At 43.9% G+C, this 26,488-nt stretch overlaps 1 protein-coding gene across 1 annotated transcript in view; it reads left to right on the forward strand.

The window, feature by feature from the left end:
* Window positions 1-26,079, forward strand: part of nuak2 (NUAK family, SNF1-like kinase, 2) — a 48,883-nt gene extending 22,804 nt beyond the window's left edge. Inside the window, exons 2-7 of the mRNA XM_072278755.1 lie at window positions 673-793; window positions 8,175-8,326; window positions 13,656-13,721; window positions 17,789-17,908; window positions 19,311-19,443; window positions 22,074-26,079. Of these exons, the coding sequence (XP_072134856.1) occupies window positions 673-793; window positions 8,175-8,326; window positions 13,656-13,721; window positions 17,789-17,908; window positions 19,311-19,443; window positions 22,074-23,173 (1,692 nt within the window). The 3' untranslated portion in view covers window positions 23,174-26,079. The remainder of the gene's footprint in view (window positions 1-672; window positions 794-8,174; window positions 8,327-13,655; window positions 13,722-17,788; window positions 17,909-19,310; window positions 19,444-22,073) is intronic.
* Window positions 26,080-26,488: the final 409 nt, after the last annotated feature.

The raw sequence follows: 26,488 nt of genomic DNA on the forward strand, positions 1-26,488 counted from the left end.
TATATTTTGGTACATTTGACAAAAGAGTAGGAGGACTTTAATGAGCTTGTCCTGGAGCTTAGATAGCTGATGTATGATTAGTTGTCCATCATATCTGACAGCAACAGAGAAACCTGTGCGGAAAAGTTTTTAAAGTGGAAAAGCCACTGCACTGGTGCAGTTCCGTTCTCTTGACCGTGGAGGTCGGGGGTCCAGTGGTATGAGTAGTTGCCACAACCAGGGTCTTCCTTGGTTGCAGTGTGACCATGACTACTTCTGTGCCTTGTCATACCCTTTGCTCCCCACAAAGCACTGCAGAACTGCCTTCGTGGCTGTCAGATCTCACTGTTGATCCTACCCACCCAGTCTGCCAGAGCTGACTTTGCCTGCTAGGGCAGGGCCCCCGTTGACCCTCATCTGGCTTGACCGTTCTGTCGAAGCAGAGTACCAGGGTGTGACCCTTGGAGCCACGGATAAGAGCTGAGTGACTAAAGGAAGCCGGCTAACCCAGAATGGACGCAACATGCCCCTTCACCAGAGGTGCAGAAAATCAGTCTCAGGGTAGTATTTGGCATTTTGCTAATAAGTGTACTTCAAATCCAAGGAATGATCTAGCCATGGTTTTGAAATAGCAGAAGTTCATTGTTACTCACTCAGTCGGTTTTATAGGACTCTTGTTCATTATTCCTGCAGGTGGCCATTAAGTCAATCCGCAAAGACAAGATCAAGGATGAACAGGACCTGGTTCACATCCGCCGGGAAATTGAGATCATGTCATCACTCAATCACCCACACATCATTAACATCTATGAAGGTAGGCCTGGGTTTGTAGTTTGTGTCTCGTGTCGTCTCATTAATGGAGGCTTCAGGAGTTCCAATAATGGCACTTTCCATCACAACAATACAATTAAATAACTGAGGGTTAAATTGTGCTTGATTTTTTTGGGTAAATTGGTTGCTTAAGATGGTAGTCAGGAAGGATTGTTGGCTAAATTTGATAGGCCATGCCTTAAAGGAATTAATGCACTGACACGTTCTAGTCCCCTCTGTTGGATTGGAAGTAAATTGCTGCTGATCCTGAGGAACTGACTAAGAAGGTGATTGATCAAGGCAACCAAGGGTTGCTTTATCCTGCATCTGCAGAAGTTGTTACCTCTTCAGATATCTTTCAGCTGGGTTGCTAACTGGAAACATGTGCTCTCTATGTTAGATACAAAAGATTGCTGTGGCACTATTTCGAAGATCGGGCAACTTCTCCCCAGTGTCCTGGCCAATATTCATACCTCAATGAGCATCTATAAACAGATTATCTGGTCACGAAAACATTGCTGTATTTGGAATTTTCTTGCGCACAAACTGTCTGCCACATTTCCTACGTCACAGCAGTGACTCCACACAAAGTGCTTAATTGGCTGTAAAGTTCTTTGAGACATACTGAAGTTGTGAAAAGAAAAATTGAAATGCATGTCTCTGACCTTTCACCAACAATGGGCCTAATGTCTGTGCTTCAAATTCCCCCTTCTGGTTCTGTTTTGATGGAGTCCGAGTCCTACATTGAGGTGGGAAGGGTTGGAGGTGGACTCTGAAGCTGACAACCTTCCTAACCATAAAGGGGGATGTTCAGTCTGTCCTGTGTGAATGCCCCTCCAAAATACAGGCCTTTCTTTGTGTGTGATCGCAGATTGTGAGCATCAGTCAGTAGCTGGTGTATTTGGAGGGGTGACACATCTTAACATGAACCCAATGTCCATCCACAGCACATTGCGACCTCTTCTCCGCTCCTCCCTCCCACGGCCCCCCCTCCCCCGACTCCAGGACCCGGAGAACCACCGTGCCTTCAGGAGGTAAGGTGGCGCAAACTGAGAGAAAACAGGCCACTTGTTCCCCCACACCCTCAACTCAATCCCTCCCAAAAACAGCAGCTGCAGCCAAAATGCCTGTTGACTGAGGAGCTCATTGGCTGCTCAAAGTTCACCTGTAATTTTAGACGATCTGCGTGTGCGTGAGCAATAGTCCATGGGGGAGATGGATCTGGTTTGTGTAAAGTGCGCAGCTGTCTCCAATACTTCCAATAACTCCTCTGGCAGCCTTCCCATCCTTGATCTTTGAATAAAAATGTTGTATGGGGTTTTTTTTTTAAGCTTTTAAATGGGTTGTAAAGCGCACAGCATGGCTTGATTTATGAAGTGCCTCTCAAGTCTCTTTAACAAATAGCTCTCATCATGGGACCCATTGGAAGTGCTCGTGGTGACACTTGTACATGTGCGGGGTCAGCTCCCCGCTTGTCCCTGCCTCGTGCTGTAGTGCGGTGTGAGGAGTGTTGTCACCTTCTGTCGCGCAGTTCCCAAGTGAGCCGGCGCAAGCCCCCTGGTCTTTGCTGAATGGTCCATCCCTCTTGCGCCAGTGACCCAGGCAGAGGCGGTGAGCTTGACCATCGCCTTCTATCCGTGAGGTCAATTGTCTGACTGACCCCTTCCCCCAACCTCCCACCATCCTCCCGCTAGCAGGCACGCACGTAGACAAGATCAAGTTTAAAGACCTGGGAGAGAGCGGGGGACCTGCAGTGAGCCCCTACATTCCCCTGTCGAGATGAGGATCCAAGCCTCTGATCAGCCGCAAGTCTCTGCTCTGTTGCTGCATGGCTCAGGGTCAGATATAAAACCATTACCATAAGATATAGCAGCAGAATTAGGCCATTTGGCCCATTCAGTCTACTCCGCCGTTAAATTTTGAATATTTTTTAACCCTCATTCTCCCACCTTCTCTTCATAACTCTTAACTCTTTTATCAGTCAACAATATCAGTATATCAGTTTCTGTCTTCAATGCACCCAATGAGTTGAACTCCACAGACCCCTGTGGCAACACATTCCACAGATTCGCTTCCCTCGGGCTGAAGAAATTCCTCCCTCCTCCCCTCCATTTTAAAGGGAAGTTTTAAAGTTCATATCCTAGACTCCCCCTCTCACGGAGGGATCCTCTCCACACCCACTCTATTAAGACCTTCAAATATCAGTAGGATTCAATGAGGTTTTTTCACCCATCCATACAGGCCCAGAGCTGTCAAACACATTGTACGTTAAGCCTTTCATTTCTGGGAGCACTCATGTAAACCTTGTTTGGACCCTCTCCTTTGCCAGCACACCCATCCTTAGATACAAGGCCCTATCCCAAAATACATCTTGCAGGGAGAGAAAGAAGTGTTTTTTCTAAAAAAAATACCATTGTGCAGATACTGTGGCACTCTTTATAATGCTTACCCACTTGATATGGCCATGAAACAATTAAAAGATGACAGTGATTGATGTGTGTTCTGGCTGTTCCTGAATCAGCTGTATCGTGACAAGCCACTATAAGAAAGTGCCCCCTGATTGCATTTCCTTGTAGTGCTGAGTGCTCTCTGTTGTTGTAATGAGGGAATGGGCCTGGCACAAGATCGAAACTTGAGCCTTTTCCTTCTTTCTCTCTTTCCCTTGCTGCCTGTAAGGGGAAATTCCACAAACCTAATGTTTGTTTGCTGTTTTAACAAAAGCCTGGCCAAAAGGAAATTGCTGACCTTCTCCAAGGTTGGAGTGTTTTGTGAATTTTCACATTCTTTCTCGCTAGTGTGCATTCCATTAACCATTTATCCCTCCAATCACATTGAGATCCCATGATTGCCATGACTTCATTGGATGGAAATGAAGAAAGTTTCCACTTGTTTGGGTAATGTCCTCTTCCGCTGCTGTCTGCTCCTTGTCGTAAACAAGCCCTCGCTCACTTGTGGTTTCTTGGGGATTTTGTTTTTGTTCTCTGACCTGCCTCCTTTCTCCTCGAGGTGACACATGCCAACGGCTGGAGGAACTTGGCAAGTCAGGCATCTACGGAAGTTACACTTGTAGACGCAGGTTTATTCCCCTGCATCTATGGGGGAGAAAAAACAATCCATGTTTATTCCCGTTCCGTAGATGCTGCCTGACTAGCTACATTCCTCCAGCAATTTGTGTGCACTACCCAAGGTTTCCGGTGTCTGCAGTATCTCATGTGTTAAGGTGCTGGTTTGTGGCCTTTTCAATGATAATGGGCCTCCAGCCGCAATGGCTGAATATCCAAAGTGAGATCACGGACTGGGACCTTGCATGGTCACATGGTGACCTCTAGTGAGTTCAAGATGTGCTGGAACACTTTACTGGCTACTGAGTCATTGCGGTTGGCCACCGTGATGTAGGAGGTGCAGATGGTGCTAGGCTTTTGCTACGGGGAAGTTCTGAAGGAGTGCTGCCTCCCTGGAGGTACTGCCCATCACATGAGGTATTAAGCCTCATAATACAAGCGTATTAAGTGCTTTTCTTGGCTGCATGTAAAACATTCCATTGTCTCACTGTTAGGAAGTGGAGCAAGTGAGTTCAACCCACTACTCTTGCCAATACCCTCCTCCCAAAAAACAGCTTTCTTACTTGTTATTGTTCTTTGTAGGAGCCTGCTGCTCACAAACTGGCAGCCGCGTTTCTGACATTACAAGGATGTCAAAGACAAATGTAAAGAAAGGTGCTGGAAAAAAGGCCCGCCATATTATGAAGGATCCTACTCTCACTGCTAGTGGACTGTTTGTCCCACTCCCTTCGGGGAAGGGGCTATGGAGCATCCACACCAGGACCACTAGGTTCAAATAGTTACTTCCCTCAAACCATCCATACCTTCACCCATTAAACCAGCACCCCACCTTACATTACCCAACATCACTTCATCTACAGACAATTAGTCTATATATACAGCAGTTAGTTTCACATTACATGTTATATGATTGCTTTATATATTGTGTTTGTGTTTTTTATGCTGCATTAGATCTAGAGTAACAATCATTTTATTCTCCTTTACACACGAGTTAAAGGATGACAGTAAATAATCTTTGAAAAATAAGGGTATCTCTCGGGCAGAGCTTGCTCTTTTCTGTTCCGAAAAATCACCTCCCATGATTTCCCTGAAAGTGAGGGAGTTGCATTAGCCAATGTGTGGCCAGATAAATAAAGGTTTTGAAGAAGAGGAGTGGCCTTTCAGATCTGTTGACTATAACATCCAGGACAAACCATTGCTGTCTCTTTCCCCTACAGCACTGTTAACTCAGGGAGTTATCTGCATTCTTTTTGCCTTTGTGTAGGCCATTCCTCTCTGCAATTGTCTAAGTCTTTTTGTGCCTGACCAGTTTTGTTTTCAGTAACAGAGAAGCCAAAAAAAAATAGTACAGACACTCAGATCGAGTTCAAAAGCAGAAATTGCCAAAAACACTCAGCAGATCGGGCAGCATCTGTGGAAAGAGAAACAGAGTTAAAGTTTCAGATTTAGTGAACTTGATGACCATTGGAGAACTTTCCTCAGATCCAAAGGCTGGAAAACTTCAATGATTGTATATTCAGGACCCTGCACCCTTCTCGTACTGCCACCCATGAACTGGTATTGTACAATGCAACAAGGAAAATCCTATAACTAGTGAACGTACTTTTAGAGAAGGTAATTCAGTGCTTAAACATGTGCATTAATAATCACTCACAATCTAGTAAATTGACCTTTACTGACTATGAAACTGCTAGAGTTTGTATTATGTCTACTGATAAAGGTTAAGTACTGTATCAGGATTGCCAGCTTTCTTCCACTGGGCAACTTCAGTAGGAAGTGTACTTTTACTTTGACACTGTGAATAGACATTTCCTGCACACTGATCCTACATTAGGAACAGTGCATCTTTACTCTGTCAGCACTTATACAGTTTTTACACCCTCCCAACCCACCCCGCCCCCCCAATATCCCTTCCAGAATTCAGTCATGTAGTGCAAACCATCAACCTGCGTTCATCTGTGCATTTCGCACCCCTCTTTCCTTGACCACTGCCAGCCTCTGCAGGCTAAATTTCTCTGCCTGTCCACTGGGAAGATTTTCCTCAAGCTACCTTCAGCCTTGCCAAAACCTCCTGCTTTGCCTCATTGTCAGATCTGGTTTTGAGAGTGATGCCCAACTGCAAGTTCTAATTAAATAAAGTTCTGAACCAGTGAATTCCAAACGTGTGGTGAATACATTTCATTTACCCCCTAGTGTGAATGCTGAACCTTGCATGTGGATTTTGTTTTTGATGGGTTTTTTTTTAACTGTTGATCTAAAATCAGTGGCTTGCACTTAAATTGCTTGATGTGGCGAGCAATTTCTTCTCTCAACACTCAGTGGCCACTTTATTGGGTACACATGCTCGTTAATGCAAAATCTAATCAGCCAATCATGTGGCAGCAACTCAATGTATAAAAGCATGCAGATGTGATCAAGAGGTTCAGTTTTTTTTTGTTTGGACCAAACATCAGAATGGGGATGAAATGAGACCTAAGCGACTTTGACCATGGAATGGTCGTTGGTGTCAGACAGGGTGGTTTGAGTATTTCAGAAACTGCTGATCTCCTGGGACTTTCACGCACAGCAGTCTCTAGAGTTTACAGAGGATAGTGCGACAAACAAAAAATATCCAGTTAGTGGTAGTTCCATGGCTGAAAGCACATTCTTAATGAGAAAGGTTAGAGGAGAATGGAAGACTGGTTCACCCTGACAGTAACTCAAAATAGTCCTGCATTACAACAATGGTGTGCAGAATAGCATCCCTGGATGCACAACACGTCAAACCTTGAAGTGGATGGGCTCCAGCCGCGGAAGACCACACCAGGTTCCGCTCCTATATAGTGACAACTGAGTATCTTATGGAAAGAGGGAGGTTCTTGGCCCTTTGCTCTGTGTTGCTGAGAAAATTTCGAGTTGCCAACCTTTCATTAGCTTTATCTGATCATCATCTTGTTGTGGAGTGGAATGTTTTTATTTCGGGTTCATGTGAACAACATTGAAACTGCAGGGTGGTGGCTGATTTTTTTTTTCTTTTGTTGGCAGCCATTTGATGTGGCATAGGTGGACGGGCTAATGTGTCATAGGCTGCCGCAACTACAATTTCACACCAAATTTGAGGCACATCTGCAGTGAGCAGGCAAATGGGCATCTATTGGAATTCACTGGAAATCGGGGTCATTTCACTCCCACGTCTTTTGTTTTTAATTCTGTCTTCTCTGGGGACTTGCTTCCCTGGACTTTCCCGTAAGATGGTCAATGGTTGACTTGTCAATGCCAACCCAAGGTGTGATAGCTGCATCTTTATAATTGTCCTCAGTTGACACAGGCCAGCCTGTGATTTAAGTGATTGGGTGACAATGCTGGAGTCTGCTTACATCAGAGGTGGAAGGAGGAAAGGTGATCAGTTGGGTTATTTATAATGTTTATATTTTAAATGAACGTAGGTTCAATAAAATCACTTTTTTCTCATTTCTTTTTCTGAATTTGGAGATATTTAATACCTTTTGTCTTAAGACCGTAAGAGGTAGGAGCAGAATTAGGCCATGTGGCCCATTGAGTCTGCTCTGCCATCTCATCATGGCTGATCAGCCCCAGTCTCCTGCCTTCTCCCCATATCCCTTCATGCCCTGACTAATCAAGAATCTATCAACCTCTGCCTTAAATAAAACTCCTGGCTTACACAGCCCCCTGTGAATCTCAGATTCATCACTCTCTGGCTAAAGAAATGCCTCTTCATCTGCATTCTAAAAGGATGTCCCTCTATTCTGAGGCTGTGTCCTCTGGTCTTAGACTCCCCCACCATAGAAAACATCCTCTCCATATCTACTCTATTGAGACCTTTCACCATTCGATAGGTTTCAATGAGGTCAACCCTCATTCTTCTGAATTCCAGTGAGTAGAGGCCCAGAGCCATCGAATGCTCAAGTCATCTTTGCACTTTGGTTGTTTGTCATACTTGGTTTATGTAGACTAGTTTTATAAATTCTATAGTATTCCTTTAGTTTCCTGTAGTTGTCTGCAAGAAAATAAATTTCAAGGTTGTATATGGACATATGTACTTTGATAATACATTTTATTTTGACTCTGACTTTACCTGCATACAACTGCACTCAAAACAAAAGCCAGTCAGAGGAGTTCTTAACATATTCCAACATCTGTAATTTGCCTTTTTAAATTTCACTTGCGAGATCCTCCAGTAATTTGTTTGAATGAGAATCCCTGAATTCCTAGTTTCATTAGTGTCAGATCATAATGAGAGAGGTATGGACTGAGTCAGCAAACAAGCTGCAAGCAGCTTCAGCTTCCTGTAAACAACGGCTTCTTTAAATTATTTTTTTGCAGTGTTTGAAAACAAGGATAAAATTGTGATCATCATGGAATATGCGAGCAAAGGCGACCTGTATGACTTCATCAATGAGAAGCAGAGCCTGACTGAACAAGAAGCCCGACACTTTTTTCGTCAGATTGTGTCTGCCATTTATTATTGTCACAAGGTATGATATTGGACACCATCTGCTATACAGCTTGTCTGTCTGGGTGGGTGGCGGAAAATCAATTGTCAATGGGCCATGCATGCGTTACCCAGGTTATTAACACTTTTCAGCTCCAGCATCTGAATGTAAACTTTGCACATATGCACACACGCATATGCTGTCTCTCTGTCTCTCTGTCTCTCTGTCCCTTACTGACCCTGTCATCATTAATTTGTAGATTCATCCACTACGTTAAGCTAAATTGTAGAGACGGGGCAGTGTGTGGCTGTGGCTATTACCTAGGATAGAGTGCCTCAGAGAGCAGGACATAACCAAAAATAAAGCCTTGACTGGCGTGCAGTGCATTCTAATGAAAATATAATGGGAGCCAGGTTGTTTTGAAACAGTCATCGAAGGTGTAACCAGATTCTTTGTGGATAAAGTCACAGACTGAATGATAATATTCTGTTTAAAATAGAATGAGGGTTCTAAGCTTGTTAATAGGTGCTGTGCAGGCCTGTATGAATTCCCAGACACCAGCTCTTGCCTCTGGCTGACGTGACTCGATCTTGCTGGCAATGATGCATCCTGCTGTTAGGACTGAAGTGTGGAGTCTGGGGATGGATGAATGGAACAAGGAAAAGAGTCAAGTCCTTGACTGCTCCAGTATCCAAATTCCCTGGAGACCCAGCCCTTTGTGCGAGGTCACGGTGTTGTCAAGGTGACGTGTCTATCCTGAAAGGGAGCAAGCATAGCAAAGTATTCTTCTCTACCCCCCCCCCATCCCCCCTTTTCATGTGTAACCCAAGCCCTATCCTTTTTGGGAGTAATTAGACGGCCAGGAATGCAGCCAAGTTCATTGTCGAGTTGAATATAAAGCTCGAGGAATGCGTGGGAGAGCCGAATTTTTCTTTTTTGTTCCGATTGAAACCTGAGCTGAGAATATCCGAGATCAAGAAATATTTTTACTTATAATTAAAAAACATTACAGTATTTTCTCCCTCCTGTATCAGGTGTGGTCCAGTCTGGATTTCCTCCTTGTGTGCGAGACTCACAGTTTGTGTTGGCAGGATTTTTTGAAAGCTGAAGAACCATCTCGCCTGAGACTCCCACCATCCCCTTTCACCACGCATTTCCCCTGCAAAGGTGACTGTGTCGTGATCAGGAACAGGGCCCTTAGCAGATTTCAGAGGGCAACGCCCTGCTCCCTCCATTCCCCCCCCCACCCCCATAGCCCACCCAGGCTGAATAGGTTGCATAAACTTGACTCGTATTCATGTGGGAGGAGGAGATTGACAGGTGATCTCTTGAAGGTGATTTAAGATGTTAATAGAACTTGGTAGGGTAGATGCAGAGAAACCATTTCCCCTTCTTGGGAATTAGGAACTTGGCAACATATCCAAGGATCAGGTTGTTAAGGAGGGAAGATACTTTTGCACTGGATAGTTTTTTAAAAAAGTAATCAGGAATTCTCCTTCCAGAGTAGGCTATGTTGGGAATTAGCTTTTCACACTGCAACCCATACCCTTCCATTCAGCTTGCGCGTTAGTATATCAGCCAGAGGTACAGATCAGGTCTGGGGTGTAGTGGTTAGCACAATGCTTTACAGTACAGGCGCCGCGGGTTCAATTCCCGCCACTGTCTGTAAGGAGCTTGTACGCTCGCCCTGTGACAGTGTGAGTTACCGCCCACAGTCCAAAGTCATGCTGGTTGGTAAGTTAGTTGGTCATTGTAAATTGCCCCGTGATTGGACCAGGTTTAAACTGGGGGATTGCTGGGCGGCGCGACTTGAAGGGCCTACTCTGCACCGTAAGTAAATAATGTAAGTAAATAGTGAAAGAGGCTTGAGGAGTTGAAAGGCCTCCTTGTTTGCACCTCCTCTCTGGGAGGCTCGGTAATGTAACGGTTAGCATAGTGCTGTTACAGCACCAGCAACCCCGGTGCATTTGTGCCACCATCTTTAAGGAGTTTGTATAATTTCCCCCTTGTGTCTGTGTGGGGTGCCCCCCCCCTACCATTCCAAAATTCCAAAGATGTACAGGTTAGTCAATTAATTGGTCACATGGGTGTAATTGGGCAGAAGGGCTATTACCGTGTTGTATCTCTAAATAATTTTTTTTTAATTCCATGTTGCTCTCTGGTACAGAGAACACAATATTTACCTTGACACCAATATTTGAAATGTTACCATGACCTGGACATAGCCTTGTTCTCCTTGGCTTCAAAAAGATAAAAGGCCAAATGACCTATAACTAATCACAGACACTGTGCATCTGCCCTGTCTGCGAGCACTGTAAGTAAAGGTAACGTGTATTTCTTTTGAGAGAAGTGAAAGACATAAAAACGGTGTTCCGTTCTCCCCCAATAGCCCACTACGTGGAACGCGACAGCACAATGAAGGCCCTTCAGCCTACAATGTCACAGTCCACTACAGCCCACATCAGGTCCTCTCTCGTGTCCTGTAGCATTATTCACACAGAAAGCTTACCCAAGCACCTTAAGATACAAATAACAAATTGCTGCAGATGTCGGGAACCTAACTCATCGAGCTCAAAACAGACAATCATTTCTTATTAGTTGTAGTCCAAACACACAGGAAACCAATGTCCTCCACAGAAGTTACACTGGGGAGACACATGGGGTAGGTAGTTTGTATTGTTTTAAATTTACACTGGCTGAGCCCATTTAAAAACGAGAGAATGGCATGTTGGGGGGGGGGGTGTGTTCCAGAAGGAGATGAGAAAGAAGGGGATGAAGGAGGGAGAAGGTAAGTGGAATTGGATGGGGGGGGTGGATTGAGATGAAAGGGGGGCATGAGACAGATGGAATGGGACAGGAGATGGAGGGGGCCAGAATAGGGTGGAAAGGGAGATGATGAAATGGAAAGTGCAAGGGTCGGGGGGGGGGAAGAGTAGGAGATAAAGAAGAGGGGTAAGAAGGAACATGCTTGGTATGCAGCATCCTGGCATTGTGGCACTTTTTTATTGGGGAAATACAAAAGGCATTGTCACACTGGGATCTTATGAAACCTGTTCCCAACTGAGCCTAGTTCACAGACGCATTGTTGACTACAGGTTGAGAGAAAGCTGGGGAGGGGAGTGTTGAAGAGGAGGAGGAAAGCATGCTGGAGGTGAAAGGTCATTCTCTTGTGCCTCCCATGTGCCCTCCACATAAAAGACATGGTTCCCTTTAGACTAGGCTCAGGGAATGAGACCTTCGGGGTATTGACTAAACATTCCTCCTTTCATTCACTGGGAACTTAGAATCTTAATGGGCAATTGTTTGGGATTTGGGACTTGTGTATGTTTTGAGTCCAAGTCCCAACACTAATTAGGCTGCCTATAAAATACAAGTTGCTGATTCATCGAGGAATGTAATGGCTCAGTACGACTCTTTTAATCCAGTGACTTAAAAATAACACTAGGCAGAACACTAACCTATTTGGAGTGTGAGTTTAATTGTCCGCCTGAGTTGGAGCATTGGCAAAAAGAACTGTAGTTGCTCTCGGCACTTTGGTACTAGGTTAGGGAGACGTCTAATTGAATGAAGTGCAGCACTGTGATGCACCTGGTAGAGTTGCTGATTCTCCACTCCAGTGACCAGAGATCAATCCTGACTCCCGGTCCTGTCTGTGTGGAATCTGCACCTTCTCACCGTGCTGCATCCTAAAGGCCTGTGGGTTGGTCGTCCCTCCTCTGTTGGTGGAGTTGATGGCAACGTGGGGAGAATAAAATGGGATGCGGTGTGTGGAATGGTTAGTTGATTGCTTGCTGGCTGGTATAGATTGGATGGGCTAAAGAGGCTATTTCCAAAGCAACACACACAAAATGCTGGAGATCAGCGGGTCAGGCAGTATCTACGGAAATGAATAAACAGTCGATGTTTTGAGCTGAGACCCTTCGTCAGGACTGTTTCCATGCTGTTTCTGAAATTCTAATACTCTGAACCTATCCTGTATCCCTTCCCACTGTTCTGTTGGATTGAGACCTATTGTGGAATTTATCATTACATGATGACACTGGAAGTGTCAGTCCTGGTTGGGAGTGTTTCCTGAAGGCAGTGACAATCACCCATATGGTCTTTTTGGAGGGTGGGGAACTATGCCCTTGTTATTGCTGCATCAAGATCCCAGAATTTCCAACTAAAAATGGAGAAGTAATGAATGTTAAGCATTTTAAACAAATTGTTAACCATCCGCAAAGGTTTGAAGAAGTAGTGTATTATCTAGGCCATAAATTCCTAGAGGCTCCAGAATGAATTTGAAGCTTTGAAATCGCCAGGGAGACAGGAATTAGGCTTCACTGCTCTTCCCTTCTGGAGTTTTTCCCCTAGTGATTTCTACATCTTGTACTGGGAGGAGACTTTATAATGTAAAACTGTAGTCCAGCATGTCAGTGGTGTCTTCAGGTGTAAGGGGAAGAAAACTGTGGGTGGGAGGGTCACTACAATGTGCTGGAAGGCGAGCCTGCACAGTGCTGAAACTTTTGCACTCGGACTGCAGCTGGGAAGGATGCCAGCTCTGTGGCTGGATCTCCTCCAACAGGGCTACTGAGGCCCTCCCCCGGGTCTGCCCGTAGATATCCTGGACTCTGGGGGAGGTCCAGGCCTTCATGCCTGTCTGCTCCAGTTTAGCTGGCTGCCTCGAGTCGGTGAGCTGAGCACCATGGAGAGTGCACAAGCCAATTAAAATAGTGTGAACAATCGGACAATGAAGTTATTTCTGTCTCTGCAGGGGCTTGGAGCCCGTCTCGAATTAGAACGGCTCCTGGCCCCCAGCAGAGAGAGAGCTGACAATCTATGTTTATACTGAACAGCTACAAGAGATTCTGCAGATGCTGGAAACCCAGAGTAACACAGACAAGATACTGGAGGGATTCAGCAGGTCAGGCAGCATCTATGGGGAGGAATAGGGGTTGGACTGTTTATCCCTCTCCACAGATGCTGCCTGAACTGCTGAGCAGTTAGCACAATCGCTTCACGGCATCAGCGATCAGGGTTCGATTCCACCGCTGTCTGAAAGGAGTTTGTACATTCTCCCCGTGACCACATGGTTTCCTACAGATGCTCAGGTTTCCTCCCACATTCCAAAGATGTGCAGGTTAGGGTCAGTGACTTGTGGGCATGCTACTTTGGGACCGGAAGCATGGCAACACTTGCAGGAAGCCTCCCGAACAATCCTCGGACTGCGTTAGCCCTTGACGCAAAATGATACACTTCACCATATGCTTTGATGTCCGTATGACAAACAAAGCTAATCTTTCTAAAGTCCATATTATTGCAGAGATGTGTCAAGGACTTTTTGGAGTTTAGCTGAGAATTCATGGACTCATCCTGACTTCCTCTCTTTCAGAACGGAATTGTGCATCGGGATCTGAAGTTGGAGAACATCCTGTTAGATGCTACTGGCAACGTCAAGGTGAGAAGCACATACTTCATCACACTTCTGTATGTTACGATGAACATTTACAAGATAAAGGAATTGTATATCCGTGACTTTATACACAGAGGATCAACGATCAACTTTATTCGCCTTGTACATTTACATGTATTAGGAATTTCTGTGATGAGTTCGTGCTACGCGCAACAAACAAATGACAACGTTCAACAATTATGCAGAATAAAGAATTTTATAAAAATAAAGTTAGTTCCGATATGGAATAAAAAGTACATAAATACTAGCATGTATTTACAATGTAAAGAACATCATAAGCAGTGTTTTAAAGTGTTTACAGGGTAGAGCAAAGTAATTTGTATCTGAATATTGTACTTTTAATTGCATTAGTAAGAATTTCAAGAAATCACCCTAGAAGGAGATTGCTAACCATGATGTATAACTTTAGTTTGGGGAGGGAGTGAACAAGGTTTCCATTAGCAGGATACTGATCTATATCACTCTTTTACTCTATCTCTTCAATGATGCAGCACTCTATTGTTCAATAAATTCCATTCACTAGGCTAAAACTGGCTAAAATAGTAACTGCTGCCTCCTCACGTCACTTTCAAACCTATAATGAGATTGTTTTGTGATGGGATCCATAAAAGGTCATTGTAACAGACACAGTGTCGCTTAGCAACTGATACTGACAAAATCGGCCATCATTCCTTTTCTTTTTCTCAAGTCTCTTCAGTGTAGTGGCAATCTCACTTCCTCTGTTCACCACCCCCTCCAAACAACTAAATCATCCTGTGTATAGGTTTTTCGTTAAAGACCACCTACACTCAGCCTCTGCCTAGTAGGAGCTAAAACTGTGGTCGCAACTGCTTGTTATCAGGGGCTACTTATTGTTAAAGACCACCCAAATTCTCTCCCAAAAGCTGAGACCTCCAGGTTTCTTTTATAGCCATTGGCTTGTGGTTTCTATGTGTGAATTTGTTCCCCTCCCTGCCTCCACCTTCTCTCCCAATACCTTTTTTGTTGCTCTCTCTCTCTCTCTCTCTCTCTCTCTCTCTCTCTCTCTCTCTCTCTCTCTCTCTCTCTCTCTTTGTCCCAGTATCAGTTTCCAAGGCCCACCATTGGAATTGTCCAAGAATTAGGGAATTCTGCAAAATTAAGAGTTGGCTAAAATTTATGTGTTGATGTTAAGATCCCAGAATAAAGTCCTTCCTGATAATTATCCTGATCTTAGAACTCTTTCTGGAATGCCTCATTTCTGTTGCCAAGTATTTCCTTAGCCAGAGGGTGGTGAATCTGTGGAATTCATTGCCACAGACAGCTGTGGAGGCCAAGTCATTGGATGTATTTAAAGCGAAGGTTGATCGGTTCTTGACTAGTAAGAGTCAGATTACGGGGAGAAGGAGGGAGAATGAGGCTTAGAGGGATAATAAATCAGCTATGATAGAATGGCGAAGCAGACTCAATGAACCAAACTATATAATTGAAAAAAATTTGAGGTCACAGCATCAGTTTCCAAGGCCCACCACTGGAATTGTCCATGAGAATTACAGGAAATTAAAAGAATTGGCGAATTAGGTTCCTATGTCTTATGGTCTTGTGGTTACTTGTAGTGAAGATTGATGTAAAAATTCATCTCCCATATCCTTATTTTCTATTATGGATTTCCCAGATTTGCGTTTGATCAGACCAATTTGCGGTCTGTCCCTTTCAGTTGTCTGCTGAAACTCTTGTGATCTTCTGGCTAGCTTTATCTTCTACTGCTGAATTTTCATACTTTGTTAATCTTTTAATTGCTTGTTTCTTTTGTCTGTATAGTCTCTTCCGTCTTCTGACATGCTACCTGTCTTTGGACAATTAAATGCCTTTATCTTTTGAGGGTGATGCTACAATTTTTAACAACGAGCACTGGGTCTCTCCTAGAATTTACTTTCCTTTCTTTTTGCAAAGGATCTATTCTGTGTGTTTGGAAATAAATGTCTGTATCTGCAGGTCTCTTAAATGGACGTGGCAGCTTGAATGTTATGTGGGAATATCTTCTTTAGGGAGGAGAAAAGTAGTGAAACAGAATATTCTTTAAATGGTTGGACGTTGAATGGTGTTGGTTTCCAACACCAGGACCTTCCTGTCCTTGTGCACAATGAATGTTACAAGTAACTATAACAAGCATTAAAAGGGAAAACTATGAAGGTTTGTGTCTTGTTGGAGTTGTGTAAACTCCAGTGGGACTACAAATGGAATATGGTGTACAGTCCAGCCTCCTTCCCTATTTAGCAAAGGATATATTTCTAAGAAAACAAAATGAAGATGCACCAAATGGTTTCCAGGTATGGGATATTAAGTAGACTAGACTTTTATTACTAATTCTTCTGGACTCGGGAGAATAATCACACTGAGCCATTACTTTTTACAGGGCTTAACAAGGGTAGATGCTGCTATGTTGTTCTCCCCTGACTGTGGTATTTAGGACAGAGAGACGTGTTCTCAGTTTTTATTTTAAAAATGGGGTTAGCCTTTCAACACTAGTTTGAGAAGAAATTTCTTCACCCAGAGGCCAAGTGAATCTTCCCAAGAGGGCTATGGAGGCTTGGTCACTGGGGTACATTCAAGAAACAGAGTGATATATTTTAGAATGCTAAGGAATTAGTAAAACTGTTATAGTACAGGATCGGTGAATGACGAAGGAGGCACGAGCTGCTGAATGTTTCGTGTGTTCTTATGTACGTTTGCTCTTCCAGTGGAACTCCCCATAACGGAACTAATATTTGTGTTAGCTGTAATTTTTTTTTGCCGCTTTCGACATCTTGACCTACGCACACTCCAAAGTTGTTTGTATTTTGCTTCTCTAATCTCGAGGCCGTGATCTTTGCTCAAAGTCCAATCTACTACTTAATTTACTAGTTAATTTTTAATGTGGCTTGAAATATAAAATAAATTAAATCTGAGGACACTGCAGGAACAGGCAGACTAGCTGGTGTCTATGTTCACGGGGTAATTCCTGTGCCTAAGTCCCTTTATAAGGCACCACCTTAAAGAGGGAATTTCATCTGTTTCAATATGTGATGTTTACCTAACAGATATTGTGCCAAAGTATCATGTGAATCCAATTCAAAGGTCCTTTGGTGATTTGTGATGCTTAAGAATGGTTCTGAGCCCTTAGTGAAGTGTAGGAAGTCCTGGGGGGGGGGTGCGCAGGTGGGCAACATTTTACCGAGAGGATACTCAGTATGTGGAATGAGCTGCCAGAGGAAGTGGTGGAGATGGGTACATTGACAACATTTAAAAGGTACTTTGAGAGGTACGCAGACAGGAAAGGCTCAGAGCAGGGGTTCCTATCCTTTTTTTTTGTTCCATGGACCAATACTATTAAGCAAGAGGTCCGTGGACCACAGGTTGGGAACCTGTGGCCTAGAAGGATATTGCCTAAATGCAAGCAGTTGGGACTATCTCATTGGCATGAGCCAAAGAGCCTCTTTCCGTGCTATGACCAGGGTAGAACCTGGCATGGCTTCTGCTGCCCTCCAACAGGAACGTGACCTTCTGACCTTAGCTTTCTAGAATTCCCAGCAAGGTGTGATCATTAGGGTGGGTATAATTGGTGGTGGAAATGGGTGACGCAATAAGGACCAGCTCTCCCTCTACTCTAGTTCGTCCAATGAAAACAGTCATAGCCCCTTTTTTTTCCAGAAAGTAGGAAAGTGAAACAGAATTGTTCTTGGCTGTGTGCCTGACTGGTGTGTTGGAAACTAGGCCAGAAAGGTCCTTTGGGACCCTGTGGAGTCCAGACCAGGATCTAGCCTCTCCTACTTTCACTTGCACTGATATATAAAACATGCAATTACACACACACCATCTGTCAGTTCCCCTTGGCTTCATCTGATCCAAGCACATAAACCTCCTCCTAAGTAAACATGCTGTAACTGCACTGTTTGATGTCCTTTAGTAACCCTGTATACACCTACATGTTACTTACTATCTACACAGAGTTGTCTTTTGAATTTTCAATTTGATTAAGAATTGAAAGAGGTGAACTAATGGGAACTTAACCATGATGGGATTTCTAACGTTCTAAATTTTTTTTTTCTTTCCAGATTGCTGATTTTGGCCTGTCCAATTTATACCACCACGACCGCTTCTTGCAGACGTTCTGTGGTAGCCCCTTGTACGCATCTCCTGAGATTGTCAATGGGCGTCCCTATCGGGGTCCTGAGGTGAGTGCCCTGCCTCTTGATGATTCCTTGGGATAAATCAAAGAATAGTTGTAGCACAGAAGGGGGCCATTCAGCCCTTTGAATAAAATGTGTGCATGTTGGGAGTCGAAGATAAAAATGGAAAATGAATTTATACAGCAGGGAAACAGTCTTCAGCCCAACTGGTTGATGGCAATGGAAGTGAATTCCTGAGCTAGTACCATTTTCCTGCATTTGACCTGTGTCCCTCCAAATATTTCCTATCCATGAACCTTTCCAAATGTTATTTTAAGTATTGTAATTGTGAAAACAGAAAATGGTGGAAAGGCTCGGTAGGTCAGAAACCAACTGTGGTGAGAGAAACAGTTAACATTTTAACAGGTCTTTCTATTGAAACTTTAACTATCTCATTATCCACATTTGATGCGTGGCTCGAGTATTTCCATCATTTTCTGTTTTTGGTTGTGTTATTAAGTTAAGACTCACAAATAATCTCAATAAGGAAGCCTAGACAAAATTCAGCCCAATGACTGATTGGGATGTAGACTTTACTACCAAAGAGCAAAGGTGAACTTCAAAGGCAAGGTGAATAAGTAACAAAAATGACAAGATACAGTCACAGGCTGAGATGAGATAAAATAGGTGGAGGGCCATGTGGAGGACAGTCATTGGTATGGAGTAACACACACAAAATGTTGGAGGAACGCAGCAGGTCAGGCAGCATCTATGGAGAGGAACACACAGTCAACGTTTCAGGCCAAGACCTATCATCAGGAATCTCGGCCCGAAACATCATAGCAGCTGCCTGACCTGCTGAGTTCCTCCAGCAATTTCTGTGTGTTACTCTAGGTTTGCAGCAGAATCTCTTGTGTTAATCATTGGTAGAGAATTTTGTTGAGACAAATAGCTTGTGTGTATCAGAAATTTTATGTAAGCTTACCTGGGGTTGGAATAAATTCATATTATAAAAAGGGGAAACTTGGTGTATCAATATATTGGATCAAATAATAGATTGTTGGCGCCTAAACCATGGGCCTTTCCATTATCAAATGAAAGTTGACATTTTACACTGTTATTTTTAAGCAACCCCATTCCATTAATCCGGTTTGATACAACAATTATAACACTTGCTGGTACAGGCAAAGTGACACCGACTCCCTGTGCATGGTTTATATTGAAGATTGCTACTGTCTATTGGGCAATAATTTGTTTAGAGGGGCTCACTGGGGCTACAGAGCTGTTCAGTGATTGTGCCAAGCTTTTGAGGGGAATTGTATATAAACCTTTGGGCCCATAATGTTATGTTGACCTTTTAACCTGCACGAAGATCAGTCTAGCTCTTCCCTCCTTGGATTGGTTTCATTCATTGTCCACCAACTTGCACTGGTTTCCATATTGACAATAATTCTGCTGTTCTTGACAGGTTGACAGCTGGTCCTTGGGTGTACTGCTATATACCTTGGTCCATGGTACCATGCCTTTTGATGGACATGATTACAAAAACCTGGTCAAACAGATAACTAATGGCGAATACCGTGAGCCAACCAAACCATCAGGTAAACTAAGTCGCACGTTCTTCTCGTAACTGGCCTAAATTTCGATGTAACTAATGAAGTGCTGCAGTTGCTAAGATGGTATTGGAAACATAATCTAGGCAGGAATTGTTACTCACATTAGAGGCTTATTGAATTCCTTAACTTCTGTTCAAAGTTCAAAATAAGTTCATTATCAAAGTACACATATTTTACATTAAGATTCATTTGCTTGAAGGCGTTCACAATAAATACGAAGAAACACAATAGAATCAATGAAAAACTGCACACAAAGGCGGACAAGCAACCAATGTGAAAGAGACAACAAATCGTGCCAGTACAATATTGAGAACATCAGTTGTGAAATCCTTGAAAATGAGTCCATAGGTTGTGGAATCAATTCAGTGGTGGGGTGAGTGAGGTTATCCCCTCTTGTTCAGGAGCCTGTGGCTGAGGAGGTAATAACTATTTCTGAATCTGGTGGTATGGTACCCAAGGCTCCTGTACTTCCTGATAGTAGAAGGTTAAGGCAGAAGAAAGCCCCATGGGGGTTGCTGCCCATCTAAGATCAGCAACTGTGCCCAAGGCAGGGTTTGAACCTTGCACCATCCTGATGCATGTGACTTGGCATTTTACCAAGGGTTGAAGTTTCCAACTGAATGGTTAGCCGATTATGGTGCATGGTTGAACTATTGTTCACTGGTATGTTATTGTTTTCCCAAGTCCAGATCGCTTTCCACAATTGTGGCTGCTGGCACTCACTGCCCAGTAACCCACCCTACCTCCTGATCACCCAGTGCCCAAGTGTTGTCTTTGTATTCAAATCTCTTGGACATATCATCTTCTCCCCACCTCTGTTATAAAATTAGCATAATTTATCACATGTTCTTGGAAATGTGCAGTGAAATGCACAGTTGCATCAAATTAATTCAGCGAGGAGCACAGTTGCAGCAAATCAAATCAGCAAGGATGTTCTGGGGGAGCCCAGAAGTATTGCCAATCTTCCGGCATCACCTTTGCATGTCCGCGACTTGCTAGTCCTGACCCATGCATCATTGGAATGTGGGAGAAAACTGAAGCGCCCGGAGGAAACCCTCACATTGTTGGGGAGAACATACAAACCCATTACAGAGAGCGCGCGGAATCAAGATTGATTAAGATTCAAGATTCAGTGTCACTTCCTGTACACAAGTGTAACGGAGAACAAAATAATTGTTACTCCAGATGCGATGCAGCAGAAAAGTAGCAGACCAAAGATAAAAAACAGTTTTAAATCTACAATAAGTACTGTAAAGATGCACAAGAAAGCTTGTATATAGGTAGACTGACTGTGTGCCCATACAGTTACACTAGGCTGTACATAAGGTGACTGACAGGAAATAATAAAGTCGTGGTGGAGTTGGTGGGTGAAGGTGTTAATCAGCCTTGCTGCTTGGGGAAAGCAGTTGTTTCTTGTGTCTGTTGCTCCTGGAGTGTATGCTACGTAGCCTCCTCCCTGCTGGGAGTGGGACAAACGTGAGCAGGGTAGGTGAGATCCTTCATGATGTTACTGGCCCTTTTCCGGCACCTTTCTGTTTATGTATCCTTGATGGTTCTGGTGATGCATGGGGCAGTTTTGACCACCTGTTGTCAAAATTTGCAGCGATCAAGCGATGGGGCTAACCACTCTGCTCCCAGGCTTCCTCCTTTTCACCAAATGTTCTTATCTCTTCCAGCCTTGCCACCTCCAGAGAGCCAGTCTGCCTCTCTCATACAGAACCCTTGGCCATCAGCAATGCTACCTCCATCTGTCCTGGGCTGAACCTCCAAAATTCCCCACCAGACCTTCTCTCCCTCAGGAACTATTAGATAGTTCATTAATGCCCGAATTTCTCAGGCATTTGCTGTCCTCTCCTCACTCTCTGACTGTATGATTCAAGTTGATTTTCCTGTAGGGAGAAGTCTTGGGTGTGTTATATATTAAATGAATCTCGAGATAGTAAATGGTAACACCCACTCAGTGGCTGCTTTATTCGGTACTTCCTGTACTTAATCATGTGGCCACTGAGTATATCGTTGCAGTCTTCTGCTGCTGTAGCCCATCCACTTCGAGGCTCAGGATGTGCGTTCAGAGATGGCCTTCTGTACACCACTGTTGCAACATATGCTTTCTTTTTGAATTACTGTTGCCTTCCTATCAGCTTGAACGAGTCTGGCTATTAATCTCCCTCATTAACAAGCCGTTTTCACCCACAGAGCTGCATTTCACTGGTTGTTGTTTCTCTCACTGTTCTCTATAAAATCTAGAGGCGGTTGTGCTTGAAAATCCCAGGAGATCCACAGTTTTTGAGATGCTTAAACCTCCCTCTCTCGATCATTTTATGGTCAAAGTCACCTGGCTGCTGTTTTTTTACCCCCATTCTGATATTTGGTCTGAACAGCAACTGAACCTCTTGACCATGCCTGCATGCTTATGTGCATGGAGTTGCTGCCACACGATTGGCTGATGAAATATTTGCATTAACGAGCTGATGTACAGGTGCACCTAATAAACTGGCCAGTGAGTGTATGTACTTGGATAATAAGTTTGCTTTGAGTTTAAGTACAAGGTTTTGGCGGCGGTTGGTGGAAAATTTGCAAATGGTGTACATTTTGGCTGTTCATTTGTTTTGCAGATGCATGTGGGCTGATCCGATGGCTACTGATGGTCAATCCAGACCGCCGTGCCACCATTGAGGATGTTGCCACTCACTGGTGGGTCAACTGGGGCTACAAGACCCAGGTCTGCGAGCTGGAGTCGGCAAGGGACTACGAGTCGTCCGTGACCATCAGTCTGGACTGGTTGCAGCGGCCGTCTCGCTTCGTCTTTGAGAGCGGCTCCAAAGTGCGCTGCTTCTTCAAGCAGCATGGCTCGCCGCTGGAGCGGCAGAGGTCGCTGAAGAAGTCAAAGAAGGAGAACGACATTTCCAACTCGCTGCAGGAAGGGGGGGCTACCGAAAGCACAGGGAAGTCGCTGCTGAAGAGGCCGAAAGGGATCCTAAAGAAAAGGAACACCCACGAGCATCGATCGCACAGCGCAGGCAATGTCAGCCACTCCACTGAGGAGACCGTATTTGCTCACCTAGACTCGAGCATGTCCACAACAGAACAGGGCAGGCAGCAGGACAGTCCAACTGTCCCTGCACCAAAGAAAGGGATATTGAAGAAACCGGCAAAGAGGGAGTCTGGGTATTATTCCTCACCAGAGCAGAGTGAGTCAGCGGACTTGTTGGACTGTGACAACCCTGTCTTTGAGACGGTGACTTCTGAAACCCACAGCGATTTATGCGACAGTGCCAAAGACCCCTCTGCCCGGCGCAAAGGCATCCTCAAACGGAATGGCAAGTTCTCCTCCAGCAGCACGGACTCTGCGATGGGCAGCGCCACCCTGAAGAGTCTGGGGTCCTTCAACGAACTGGCCTTTTCTGACATCAGACTCTCGTCGAACAGAAGCCACCCGTCGAGTGCGGTGAGCGAAGACAGCATCCTCTCCTCGGAGTCCTTCGACAGGCTCGACCTGCCCGAGAGCCGGCAAGAGCGGAGCCAGATGAGGAGCTGTGTCTCCGCCGATGATCTGCTCCACCTGGACGAAGCAGAGTCAGACTGCAGGCCGCGCCTTTGCAAGATGAAGTGCTTCGCCGACCACTTGGCCGACAGCAACTTCTCCCTCACCGACCTCGATAATGTGACCGAGGTCTATAAAAAAGCTGTGGCGATCTGCAACAAGTTGATATGAATGGGACATCCTCAGTGGCTGCGTAATCAAGGCCCAGACCTAATTATGGTTCTTTGTTTGTTGAGACTGGAAAGATTGCAGGCCAGACACTCAGTTGAAGTTAGAGATGGTTGAGTAAGAGGAAACCAAAACACAAAAGGAATATCATGGCTATAGAATGTGAAGAAAGATTTGGGAAAGTGGGGCAGCCAAGGCATTGTGCAAGGAGATTTTTTTTCTCCTATTTTTCTTCAACGGATACATGGGAGTTCCCTAAATTGGGACCAGACCCAGTAGTAAAGACATGTGAATCCCTTGCACTGTGAAGTCTGAACAGTGAAAGAGAGGCGGGAATGGTGTTATGTAACGATGGGTGAACAGATTGCGAATATAAACTAAAAGGGAAGGTTAGGAATTAACCTGCAGAAACAAAGCGGGGAAGGTTTCCTTCCTCCCTCCCTTACAAAGTATACGGGGAGGACAAGTGTTCGAGAATTTCTGTGGTGATAAAATACGTGGCAAGGAAAGCTCCATCTCTAGCTTACATTTCTACAGTAGACTTGGCTGCTTGTGATCGTTTAGGTCACTGCTCAGCTGTGTACTGTGTAACTGTCTCTGCCAAAAAAAATTAAAGTACAGGAAAATTAAACAGTTGCACCAGAAAGAGGAAGAAGAAACAAGTTTACTATTTATGTGTCAGACATGTATATATTTTGCAAATTAATTTATTTTTATTTTCCCCACCCATCCTCGTCTCAGACTTTTGGTTGAATGCAAATGAATGAAGTTCGAATAAGTTTACTATTATAATGAAGTAGATTTTTTTCTACTAGTTAATTATAATAAAAATGAATATAATCTTCAGATAGCAATGAAAACCAATTGTTTAAAGCGAGGAAACTGTTCGTGTTTCCCTGGGGGAAGAATTAATGCCAAGACGAGCATTATTTGACTGTCTTCTTAACGCTGGACAAGTTTTGGCATTTGAGATACAATCAGAATACTGAAAATTTATTTTTGGTGTTCAGATATACTGTCCTGGATTTGGATGTTGTTTGTTTTTAAGAGGGAAGCTAAGGGGATAGGGTGTCAGGAAAATATGGTATCTCCTCAACATTCCCTTCCAGAAATATGTTAATGTACTGTTAATTCGTATTCACATGCTGTGATGTTGCATGCCATCCTGACTGAATGAATGTTATTATGACTGGTGAATTTTTTTTTGAGTGAGTACTTGAATCCCACTTGGGAGTGTTTATTGGTTAAAATCTATCCTCTCCACTCCCAAACCAACCCCTCCCCATTCCATTCACATCAATGCTGCTTTAAAAGTGCTAGGTGTTCAAAATTCGGCATGAACGATCTCATCTTGAGGGAAGGACCACCTGGAGGCGCGCTGGTTTCCTCTCTGTTCCTTTGTGAATGCTTTATATGTTATTTATGTGAGGCAACCGGTGTTAACTGGACGACATTGCTGTGTCCAATTGCAACAGGCCCAGTTCCTGCTCCCTTGTGCAAATTCAGCAAAAAGAGGGGAGACCTACAGGAGGAGAATGGGGAAAGGAGCAGGCCAAAATTTGACCATGAGCCCCTTGAGTCTGGACAGTTGACTTTTTACCTTGAGGGGGAAGTTTTCATTGAATTTTTTTTTCTCTTGGAAAACCAGTATGGAATTTGTAGAAAAAAAATGTCAAACCCATTTTGATATGTAAATTATGATGTATGCCAATAATTGTCAATTTTATTTTTGAATTGTGCAATGGTGAAATATTGGCCTGGGGTGAAATTGCTTCACAGTGTTTGGAGAGAGCAGTTCTAATATTACCCGTCACTTTGCTATGTGGTGATCCCTCACGGTGGCCAATTCCTTGACCGCACCCTCAAACCTTCCTGAGCAGGTTGGCAGTCTGTTTGTCCCATTGACAGGAGATATGACGTGCTGAGAAGATTAGGGGACGAGGATAAGATAACGATTATAGCGAGAAAGGAAATTTTAAAACCTGAAATAGCAAAGACCAATAAACACAGGGATAGTCTATTCAGCCTCTCATTCTACCTACCATTGTTAGATGGTAGTGATCTACCATTTAACATCTTTGTAACACTAAGAGGTCAATCTTTGTTTAATTTTGCTTGGAGTGGGCGTTTCAGATTTCCATTACCACTTACCTCAGTGGTTGCATCATCACCTTGAGCAATCTACTACTTTCTAGACCATTTTCCCCCTTATTTGGGACTTTGGGGCAACTCGGGGATCTACAGAAATTGTAGTTCCTTTTAATCCTTAAACACCTCAATAAGACTACTGCTACGTGGAACCACCCTCTGGTTTGTTGCTGAGCCAATTTGGCTCTGACTGAAGCAACCTTAACTACTGGTATGATTGTAAAAGGGGGAGAATAATCTATTGGATTGCAACAACCCTCCCAACACCCACTTCAGTTCCTAAAAGATGCAGGTATGGAGTGAGGGCGGGATGTTTCGCTGTGATACTAAAGATCAACATCCAGATGCAAACTTAAGAATGATCTCTTAAGCACGGGTTTGGGTTCCATATTGTCATCCAGCCATTGCTGGGGTATGATCCTACATCTTCAAACAAAGAGTGGGACCAATTTTTAAAAAATACTGGCGGGAGAATAGTGTGATCCTGTTTATACCAATATTTCTCACCTTGCATGATTATGAGACCTATTTTTGCCCCTGTTACAGAAGATGAAACTCTGGGGCGAAGTGATACATTGCCTTGTTGCCTACTTGCTGTGGATTACATGCTTTGTCCATGTGTTCCTTGAATTACTAAGTAATTTGTATCAAACAGAATGTCATTCTGAAGAAATCTGTGATTTGTTTTTGTTCTAAATGGCTAATTTATTTTTTTTAGATGGTTAAAATCCATTTGCCACAATAAAAGAAATTGCCTTAAATCTCATTAGTGTTCGTGCTTTATTCTTTAATTAAACTGTAGGAAATGGCATTTCTCTAATGCAGGTTGTGGAAAGCTGCTGATGTTGTGTTCCATAGAATGAAAGCTTTGCTTGAGCGTGAGTAGCTGAGGCTCCTGCATATCCATCTTCTGAATCCTGAGTTTCCTGTTAAATCCATCTTCAACTTCTTCTTGGTAAATTCCACTCTCTTAAGGAATGAAGTTTTCCCTAACAAGAGAAAATCTGCAGATGCTGGAAATCCAAGCGACACACACAGAGTCCTTAGGCAGCATCTATGGGGGGGGGGGAGTACAGAACGACGTTTCAAGCTGAAAACCATCAGCAGTTTTCCCTAAATCTTTATACCACTGTCTTTTTATGATTCGCATTTTGACTTCTCTGGCAGAAA

The sequence above is a fragment of the Mobula birostris genome, chromosome 14 (genome assembly GCF_030028105.1).
Source record: "Mobula birostris isolate sMobBir1 chromosome 14, sMobBir1.hap1, whole genome shotgun sequence".
In the NCBI taxonomy this organism is placed as follows: domain Eukaryota; kingdom Metazoa; phylum Chordata; class Chondrichthyes; order Myliobatiformes; family Myliobatidae; genus Mobula; species Mobula birostris.